General features: G+C 41.0%; 1 protein-coding gene across 1 annotated transcript in view; it reads right to left on the bottom strand.

The window, feature by feature from the left end:
* The window catches only part of LOC579498 (pecanex-like protein 1), a 107,739-nt gene extending 97,930 nt beyond the window's left edge, over positions 1-9,809 (bottom strand). Inside the window, exon 1 of the mRNA XM_030998327.1 lies at positions 9,396-9,809. Within this exon, the coding sequence (XP_030854187.1) occupies positions 9,396-9,548 (153 nt within the window). The 5' untranslated portion in view covers positions 9,549-9,809. The remainder of the gene's footprint in view (positions 1-9,395) is intronic.
* Positions 9,810-10,862: the final 1,053 nt, after the last annotated feature.

The following is a 10,862-nucleotide window of genomic DNA, read 5'->3' as shown; positions in this document are numbered from 1 at the left end:
TGTCTGCCTTGTCCCATGTACAAAAATGTACCAATTGTCAGCAAGATTTTGTGAATCTTGAAACCTCTAAAAACAAAATAATTCATAATTTCATACAAACAACAGAATTGACCATTTCAGAATATATTGAAGACAGTTTTTTTTCACAAAGCAAAGTTGCAGGATCAGAACTCAACATACAATTTTCAGATATAAGCAGGTATTTCAAAGTAAACTTCCATGGAATTGTATACAAGACGGAAAATCTATTCTGTACTATCTTAAATAGATACTTTAAACTGGTACATGTACAGTATATTCCACTTTCAAGGTAAATCTATTTACAGTGTATGTAAATTGATTGCAATCATGTCAAAATAGTTTATTAAATCTAACTTCTTTTCCCTCACACTGCATAACCTACATGCACCAATTCCTGTTCATATACATCTTCATGTACCGGTACATCTACAGTACAGTTGTACATGAAGATGTACATTGTACATACATGTACCTGTACATGTAGGGTATTGAAAGGTTCAAAGTGAAATTTTGGCAGTCTATATGCCTATCAAAATGATAATATTGGGGTTTCTGTTTATTCCATTCAAGAAATATTACCCAGCATCTAAAGCAACATGTAGCTTCAGCAAAATGTATCAAGATCAGAATGATTTTTTTTAAAGAGGAATCAAATTATCAACCCCATACTATTACATTGATTGATGATTGATCAAATTAGGAGTTTTCTTGCAATTACAAGAAAACATCTGATCCTCAATAAAAAAAGATAAAAAAGAAGAAAAAGCAAGGAAGAACCAATGATCTTTTATGGTCATTCCTGATCAGAAAATAGATTACCGGTAACACAGATATATTGTATGCCCCGCAATTTCCTGAGTGACATTATATTTCACAGAGGTCGCAGGCCAAGGTTGAATGATGACACGAGGGGAGTTTTGTTCATGTGTTGGAGATGAATATACAAGTACAGTACATGTACATATTGAACAATGATTTGTAAGCAATAACATTGAAGGTACAATGTACCGTATTTGTCGGTGATAAGTCCGCAGCGCTGCATAGGCCGCATCCCCGATTTTTACATTTAAAAAACAAAAACAAAACAAACAAACAAACTTTTTGTAAATGGCGGGATTCAAACTCTTGCGGACATATGTAGATTGGGACCCGAAACCAGCGCCTTAGACCGCTCGGCTATCGCGACTCTATTGCTTCCGCATGCAGTTCTTTCTTGTGTATTGCATTTCACCATAGCTTTGATCGCGCGATCTGAGGATTGAGGTTGCTTTAGCTATGACAAAAACTTAAATCTAGATCTACCAGTAGTTGGTTGGTACGTTATGAATTTTATTTACGAGATTTGCCCTTCATTTAAAAAATATAACACATAATTGTCAGTAAGACATGTGTTATTCTAGACAGTTATTCTAGAAATGTCCATCACCTTTCATTGTTGTCCCATATGTACAGATTCATGTTTTTGACTTGCCAACTTTTTGATATTTTCTCTTCCAAAAATACTGCGGCCTTTACGCCGGCAAATACGGTATTTGCGATTCCACGCCTTCCATTGGTCAAGTCATCCTCCATTCATATTCAGATTTCCTCCCACGTTAAATGCATGCAGCTAAAACAATGAAAACAGCAATGTACAGTGTATCATGCCAAAAAAGTTTTGTTACATGTATGTCACATGCTAAAGCACATACATTGTAGACCTTTGTTAGTGTCACAAGATAGATTCTCTGCAATCACGAAGCTACATGTATCTAACAGTATAAACCCTATTTTATGTAGTGCAGGCACTGCTAAAATTTTCATACATACTGTACATGTAGATAACTTATCATTAAAAGCTGCATGTACATGTACATGACTACATGTAGACAGAGACACTCGTTGTAAATGCAAGCCTATATTTTTGCCTACCGGTACTTGAATTTTTCAGCCAGACTTAGATTTATATTCGGTTATATCATGGTGGTCATGATTATAAAATTGATTTTTTTTTTTTTTTTTTTAATGTATTGATATTCCAAAACATGTACTTGCTTACTGTACATGAACATTATACAATGTCAACTTATTTCTTTTTCTTCTTCTAGAAGATTTTGTACAATGTGTCCTGTACGAGTGTACGACATATATACATGTATATATATATATACAGTACATGTTTCTGTCTACTGTATTTTCTGTTTTTCTGTCTACTGTATTTCACCTGAGAATATAAAATCCCTTGAAATTACCATTTAGTAATGTTAATGGTCGTATCAGGAGATCTTCATTATTGTGTGAAGTTGTGAACTTGTGAAGTACATGTACAGGTATGTCAACATGAATCTGATATATGGGACACAGAATAGAATTGCCCTTCAATAGTTGTACAGGACACCATCTGGTACTGTTTAAAAATCAACCACTCTGATGCCTTAAGGGCTAGGTGATAATATGAAATATGATAATGTACATTTACATGTACATCACCTAGCCTTAATTGGTACCCATACATGATACCCCTGCATGAAGAGTGATGTAAACATATATGTAACGTAAAATCACCCTTTCCTGCACCTGACGAGCCTTGCATACTGCCTTTGGAGTACGCCAGTGGACCTTTCTTTCTTCTCATACAAAGCTCTTTAAAAATCAGTCAAGATTTTAACCAAAATGGAAAAAAATTGATACTGGATGCGCAGCAATTTGCTTACCTTCCATGTGTTTTTGATGATAATGAGTTAACATGCCATTTACATTACAAAGAAGCTGACCACTACAAGATTTTGCGATGTTGGCACACATGGTATACAAAAAACACCCGTTTTCATGATCAGAGTAAAAAAGGCGCTTGTGCAGCGAGTTCGCTCAATTAAGCAAACTCAGTGCATACCCCTTAGTATACTAATCTAATTACTATTATCCTAAAGCAAGTCTCAAATTGGCCACACAGAAACAATTTTTTTCTGTGTACACATCGTGTGCATTTTAGGCAGTACCAACATCAAAAACTCTTCAAGGAGGCGAGTTGGCTCAGTCGGTAAAGCGTCTGCCTGTCAAACCGAAGATCCCGGGTTCAACTCCCATCCAGGCGGATGACTGAAGTCTGCGTTGTGTGGTAACGTGCCCCTTCCCTTGTTCATAGACACAGGTTATGCAGGGCTCGAATTACCCACCGGCAATCGGCAATTTGCCGCCATGCCCCTCTCACTGGCCGGAATGCCCTTTTCAAAATCAAACCGTTTACGGCCACAATATTTTAATCCACAAAAGTTTGCCGACATTATAGTCATCGTAAGCCAACCCGACTTGTAATGTTCAAAAAGGTTTTGTTGCCCATACGGAGCTCTAAAAACAATGCTAGTCGGCAAGGTTTTGTTGCCCCTCCGGAGCTCTAAAAACAATGATGGTCGGCAAGGTTTTGTTGCCCCTCCGGAGCTCTAAAAACAATAATTACCGGAAGGTTTTGTTGCCCCTCCGGAGCTCTAAAAACAATGATAGTCGGCAAGGTTTTGTTGCCCCTCCGGAGCTCTAAAAACAATAATTACCGGAAGGTTTTGTTGCTCCTCCGGAGTTCTAAAAACAATGATAGTCGGCAAGGTTTTGTTGCCCCTCCGGAGCTCTAAAAACAATATTTATCGGCAAGGTTTTGTTGCCCCTCCGGAGCTCTAAAAACAACAATTACCGGAAGGTTTTGTTGCCCCTCCGGGGCTCTAAAAACAATGATAGTCGGCAAGGTTTTGTTGCCCCTCCGAGGCTCTAAAAACAATAATTATCGGAAGGTTTTGTTGCCCCTCCGGAGCTCTAAAAACAATGATAGTCGGCAAGGTTTTGTTGCCCCTCCGAGGCTCTAAAAACAATAATTATCGGAAGGTTTTGTTGCCCCTCCGAAGCTCTAAAAACAATAATTACCGGAAGGTTTTGTTGCCCCTCCGGAGCTCTAAAAACAATGATAGTCGGCAAGGTTTTGTTGCCCCTCCGAGGCTCTAAAAACAATAATTATCGGAAGGTTTTGTTGCCCCTCCGGAGCTCTTAAAACAATAATTATCGGCAAGGTTTAGTTGCCCCTACGGACCTCTAAAAACAATAATAATCGGCAAGGTTTTGTTGCCCCTCTGGAGCTCTAAAAACAATATTTATCGGCAAGGTTTTGTTGCCCCTCCGAGGCTCTAAAAACAATAATTATCGGGAGGTTTTGTTGCCCCTCCGGAGCTCTTAAAACAATAATTATCGGCAAGGTTTAGTTGCCCCTACGGACCTCTAAAAACAATAATAATCGGCAAGGTTTTGTTGCCCCTCCGAGGCTCTAAAAACAATAATTATCGGGAGGTTTTGTTGCCCCTCCGGAGCTCTTAAAACAATAATTATCGGCAAGGTTTAGTTGCCCCTACGGACCTCTAAAAACAATAATAATCGGCAAGGTTTTGTTGCCCCTCTGGAGCTCTAAAAACAATAATTACCGGAAGGTTTTGTTGCCCCTACGGAGCTTTAAAAACAATAATAATCGGCAAGGTTTTGTTGCCCCTCCGGAGCTCTAAAAACAATAATAGTCGGCAAGGTTTTGTTGCCCCTCCGGAGCTCTAAAAACAATATTTATCGGCAAGGTTTTGTTGCCCCTCCGTAGCTCTAAAAACAATAATAGTCGGCAAGGTTTTGTTGCCCCTCCGGAGCTCTAAAAACAATATTTATCGGCAAGATTTTGTTGCCCCTCCGGAGCTCTAAAAACAATAATTACCGAAAGGTTTTGTTGCCCCTCCGGAGCTCTAAAAACAATTATAGTCGGCAAGGTTTTGTTGCCCCTCCGAGGCTCTAAAAACAATAATTATCGGAAGGTTTTGTTGCCCCTCCGGAGCTCTAAAAACAATAATTACCGGAAGGTTTTGTTGCCCCTCCGGAGCTCTAAAAACAATGATAAGTCGGCAAGGTTTTGTTGCCCCTCCGATGCTCTAAAAACAATAATTATCGGAAGGTTTTGTTGCCCCTCCGGAGCTCTAAAAACAATAATTATCGGCAAGGTTTAGTTGCCCCTACGGAGCTCTAAAAACAATTATAGTCGGCAAGGTTTTGTTGCCCCTCCGGAGCTCTAAAAACAATAATTACCGGAAGGTTTTGTTGCCCCTCCGGAGCTCTAAAAACAATAATAGTCGGCAAGGTTTTGTTGCCCCTCCGGAGCTCTAAAAACAATTTTTATCGGCAAGGTTTTGTTGCCCCTCCGGAGCTCTAAAAACAATAATTACCGGAAGGTTTTGTTGCCCCTCCGGAGCTCTAAAAACAATAATAGTCGGCAAGGTTTTGTTGCCCCTCCGGAGCTCTAAAAACAATAATTACCGGAAGGTTTTGTTGCCCCTACGGAGCTCTAAAAACAATAATAGTCGGCAAGGTTTTGTTGCCCCTCCGGAGCTCTAAAAATAATAATTACCGGAAGGTTTTGTTGCCCCTACGGAGCTCTAAAAACAATAATAGTCGGCAAGGTTTTGTTACAAACCTTTTGTTACCCCTACGGAGCTCTAAAAACAATAATTATCAGCAAGGCTTTGTTGCCCCTACGGAGATCTAAAACAATGATAATCGGCAAGACTTTGTTGCCCCTACGGAGATCTAAAACAATAATTTTTGGCGAGACTTAATTTCTACTATGGAACTCCTAAATTAATTAGCGGGACTTAATTGCCGATACGGAGATATGAAAGAATGTCTTCATCCAAATGACTGAAACGTTTGGCACAAAACCCGTAATGACTCAGGCTTAGTTTTTCAATCCATCCTTTTTATTTGAACCAATCAATATCGGAAAGTTTTGTTTACCCATCGTTGGTTCAACATCTTTACTTCGCGTTGTGACCCTTTTTTGGTGCGTTTTTACAGTTTTTAATCAGTGAAAAACTTGGATTTTTCTCGGGAGGAGGGTCTGGAATTAAATCAGAAAAGGATTAAGAGTCGAGATAATGGTAAAAAGAATCGTCTTCTTTCCCATACGTTTTAATTGAAACGTTATAGCTTCCGCCCATCGCGCGGGAGGGGTGTGAATTGAGTTCAGAAAAGGATATATAATACCGGTAGTCGAGATCGAGACGAATCGTCTTCTTTCCCTAATAATTTATTAAAAACGTCTAAGCTTCGGCGCTTCCCTTGGAATTCAGAAAAGGATAAAGAGTCAAGAACGGTACAACGAATAATCTTCTTTCTCTAATAATTCAATGAAACGTCAAAGGGGGAAACTCCCCCCCCCCCCCTCCAGCTCCCCCCCACCCCCCCCCCCCAATTTTTTTTTGAAAAGCATTTTAAAGAGAAATAGAAAGAAAGAGAGCAAGAAAGAAAAAATAGTTAACAACCAGTTTCTCAACAAAATAAGGTATCAAAAATCGCTCATCTGATCGTAATTAAACGCCTAAAACCCCTGAGCTTCCGTGGGCTCTGCCCCCGGGACCCAACCAAGGGCCCTTTGGCAGGCCTCTTGATACTCATCTGACTGCAATTTAGTGCCTAAAACCCTTGATCTTCTGGGGGCTCCGCCCGCTGGACCTCACGCCAATCAGTGTCCTGCCAGTGTCACAAATAAAATATAAAAACATGTTCATCTGACCGTAATCAAAATAATGCTTAAACCCCTGAGCTTCCGGGGGCTCTGCCCCCTGGACCCCACTGGATGCTAATCTGACGGTAATGTAATGCTTTAAACACATGGGCTTCTGGGGGCTCCGCCCGCTGGACCTCAAGCCAATCAGCCAGTGTCACAAATAAGGTATAAAAATATGTTCATCTGACCGTAATCAAATGCCTGAAACCCCTGAAATTCAGGGGTTTCCGCACCCTCAACTCCACTAGGGGCCCTGAGGCGGGCCCCTGAATGCTTATCTGACCGTAATTTGCCTTCAACCCATGAGTTTCCGGGGGCGAACAAGGTATCAAAAGATGTTCATCTGACCGCAGGCACGTAGCCGGGGGGGGGGGGGCAGTGGGGGCGCCCCCCAAAAAAAAGCCAAAAAAAGAGAGGAGAGAAAAGGAAAAGGACGTATGAAGAAAAAGGAGCAGACAAAAAACATTTTTGAAATTCAGACAAGGATTAAGAGTCGAGAACGGTACAACGAATCGTCTTCTTTCTCTAATGATTTAATGAAACATAAAAGCCTCCGCGCTTTGCGCGGGAAGGGGAAAACTGTATTCATGCAGGCGAGATTATTTTCGAGAACGGTACAACGAATCGTCTTGTTTCTCTAATAATTAAATTAAATGTCAAAGCTTCCGCGCTTCGATCGCGCAGGAGGTGGGGTAACTGAATTTAGACAAGGATTAAGAGTCGAGAACGATACAACGAATTGTCTTCTTTCTCTAATGATTTAATAAAACGTAAAAGCTTTCACGCTTTGCGCGCGCAGATGGGGGGGGGGGAAATGAATTCAGACGAGGATTAAAGGTCGAGAACGGGACAACGAATCGTCTTCTTTCTCTAATGATTTAATGAAACGTAAAAGCTTCCGAGCTTTGCGGGGGAGGAGGGGGGATGAATTTAGACGAGGATTAAGAGTGAAAAACGGGACAACGAATCGTCTTCTTTCTCTAATGATTTAATGAAACGTAAAAGCTTCCGAGCTTTGCGGGGGAGTGGGGGGGGGATGAATTTAGACGAGGATTAAGAGTAAAAAACGGTACAACGAATCCTCTTCTTTCTCTAATGATTTAATGAAACGTAAAAGCTTCCGCGCTTTGCGCGGAGGGAGGGGAACTGTATTCAGACGAGCAGGCACGTACACAGGGGGGGGGGGGGGTTGGGGCATTAAACCCCCTCCCCTTGGGGTTTTTTTATGTCTGTATTTTGGAGCAACCCCCCCCCCTTTTTTTTTTAAATGATACACACACAAAAAAAAAATTATGCCAATGGCTGATCTAAAAAAGGAGTCCACCTCACCCCCACCCCTCCCCCCCCCCCCCCATCCCAAAGGGAACAAAATGTCAAATTTTCAAATTTCGAGACCAAAAAAAAAAAAAAAAGTGTCCTCTTACCACCCTCCCCCGCTTAATCATCGGCTGGCTGAGTCGTTGCGATTTTTTTTGGGGACAAAAAAAAAAGTGGGCCCCCCCCCCCCCTAAGGAAGAAATCCTGGATCCGCCCACGGGTGCACATATTCCCCCCCCCCCCCCCACCTTGAAAGCAACGGCGTGAGGTGATTTTTCGCGCACTTTCCACGTTGGCCTTAGTGCCCCTTAGGATAGATTTGTGCCCCTTTCAGTGGATTTGTGCCCTCTCAAAAAAGTGGCCTTGACCCAAATTTGATGTAATTCGAGGCCTGGTTATGTCAAGTGGAAAACACTCCGTCCCTCGGATAGGACGTTAAATGGAGGCCCCGTGTACAGGAGAGTCACCACCCTTGCACGTTAAGAACCTATTGCACTATTCGTATAAGAGAAGGGGGAAACCCCGGTGTAATGGTCCACCTGCACACCCCAATCAGGCCGAGTATACGGCATCTGCAAGAATCTTCAGTATTGAAGGAGGCAGATTATCTTGAAGAAGAAGAACTCTTGTAAAGTTTGAAGACTCTAAGAGGCCAGCATTTTTGTAACGCAAATCGCGTGTTTGCCGTGTTAGCTTTATTATCATTAGAAGTGAGTACATTTTGTGGAAAATCAGGGTTTGGGCGAGTACGTAGTACACAGGGAATAGGGATTAAATGCTTATGTACATGCACATTAATTAGGATGGATTGATGCCTACAGGTTTGAACTTTGATGATAACTTCATTAATCACCAAGTCCAAGGTATGTCAATAATCAGTAGGGGCGCTGGTCCGAGAATACGGATCGTCTGCATAAACGAGTATCGTCTTTGAAAACGCGAACAGATAGACCTACGTCCGCAAAAATAAGAATCCGTATTTTCGCAGAAGTTTCATATTTTTGATCCGCACGTTGGCGATGTGAAAAACGGATTACACGCCATAAGCACCGTTTTTATTATTATTATTGTTCAATTTTACGAGCAATAAATCCTCAAGAAGATGGACAACTCTTAAAAGTAAACAGTGCACTGGGGTTATTTTCTTATGCGGAATCCGTTTTTTGGCATCGCCAGCCCGCAGTTTGGGAACCCTAGACCCGCAGAGCGTCAATGAAAAGAAACATCCACGAAAATGCGGAAGATCCTTATTTTTTAGGACGCAATTTGTCCGTGTTTACAAGGATATCCTCATTCTCGGACCTACTGATCATGAATTATAAAATTTGAAAAATCTTAAAATTAAAAATTATCAACATTTCAATTTTTATTAGGGCCTAGATCTAGAGTCTATATTCAGTTGATTCATTCAATCAAAACTCCAACTGCCTCGTAACAAAACATTGTGATGAAAATTGAAATGATTTTTCTTGAGAATCATTATGATTATCTGCAATCTTACCAAATAAAAAGTGAGGGGCAAGCACAACAAAATTATCCACAGATACAAGTGGAGTGTGTTGCAGAAAATTCCTTGATGAGGGTCAAAATACCATCCGCCAGTTACTGAACCCCACAGTCCTTGACGGATAACTTCTAGAGTATGCGAACCCATAGTATCACATTTCCCTGCATGCTGACCCGTTCCAACGGGGAGAAGACTTCACCTAAGGCCTTCCTATGTTGTTTGACTGTCAAATTTCACTGTCATTCACAAGGAGATTTAAATGTTTCCGAGGCAAAACTCCGCAATTCACATCAATTCGCACATTCATTACAGCGCAGCCATTTTACAAATACACATCCGGATATTCTCACGTAGTAAAATTGCGAAATATATCACTGCTAAATAAGGTCATCTTGAGTGCTGCGGTAAAAATTACTCAAAGCGCTAAAATCTATGGGTGCTAAATTCATACTACATTGTACATGTACTGTACGTCGACGCAACGGTCGAGTGCAGAGCTGAGAATTATAGATGCAAGCAAGTTGCTGCTAATCTTCTCAAACTGCCAGTGGAGTAATGAGCGAAAATTTGGGGGGTCAGAACGAAATCTGCATCATCACCAAGTGGGGCGGCGCGGCGGTGCGTCTTCCAAACAGGGGGCACCCCAAAAAGGGCACTTTCTGGATAAAAAAAGGGGCACTACAAAGGGAAACATGAAAAAAAACATTGGCATGTACCCCTACATAGTCATGATTGTGATTACAATACCAGGGATGACATCAATATTTGTTCTGTCTTTACGTGGTACAAGATAAGCAACATAGTTTACTTTGCAGTGATGGGTGTGATGATCTAAATATTAATTTCGAGAGGGCGAAGCGAGCGAGTAAAAAAATTACATCTTTATAATTATCAAGAAGTCAAAAAAAAAAGAAAACCTGGTGAGTGTTAAGAACTATCTAATTAAGAAAGCTTGAAAAGTTCTTTTGTAAGGCGTTAAAAAAAAGATGTTATATTGCCGTTTGCGACCGACCCCAAAATGTAATATAATGCACGGTCGGCTTTTTTTTTTTTTTTTTTTTTTTTAATTAACCGTTTTTAGAAAAATAAGATATAAATGTGTAAAATCATCAAATTATTCTCAAATTCTCACTCGTCTTCTGCCCTAGTTTCGAAGTCAAGTAGACACCGGCCCCGTCTACGAATACCATGCACTGCACCAGCTAGAAACCAGCCAGTTTTGGGGAGCGACGGTTGCTGTTTTGAGGGGGCAATACAACATCTTTGTTGAAGGAAAAGGGCACCTATCAGATTTTAATAGGGGCATTCATCAAATGTAAAAAGGGGCATTTTGCAAAGGGGGAGTGGCTCATATAAAAATGGAAAAGGGGCACTTGTCCGAAGGAAATATGGTACTTATTAGAAAGGAAAAGGGGCACGTGTCAAAATGAAAGGGGCACTTATTAGAAGTAAAAAGTGGCA

Source organism: Strongylocentrotus purpuratus, unplaced genomic scaffold, assembly GCF_000002235.5.
Source record: "Strongylocentrotus purpuratus isolate Spur 01 unplaced genomic scaffold, Spur_5.0 spur5_scaffold_5, whole genome shotgun sequence".
Taxonomy (NCBI): domain Eukaryota; kingdom Metazoa; phylum Echinodermata; class Echinoidea; order Camarodonta; family Strongylocentrotidae; genus Strongylocentrotus; species Strongylocentrotus purpuratus.
This window is presented reverse-complemented; position numbering and strand designations above follow the sequence as displayed.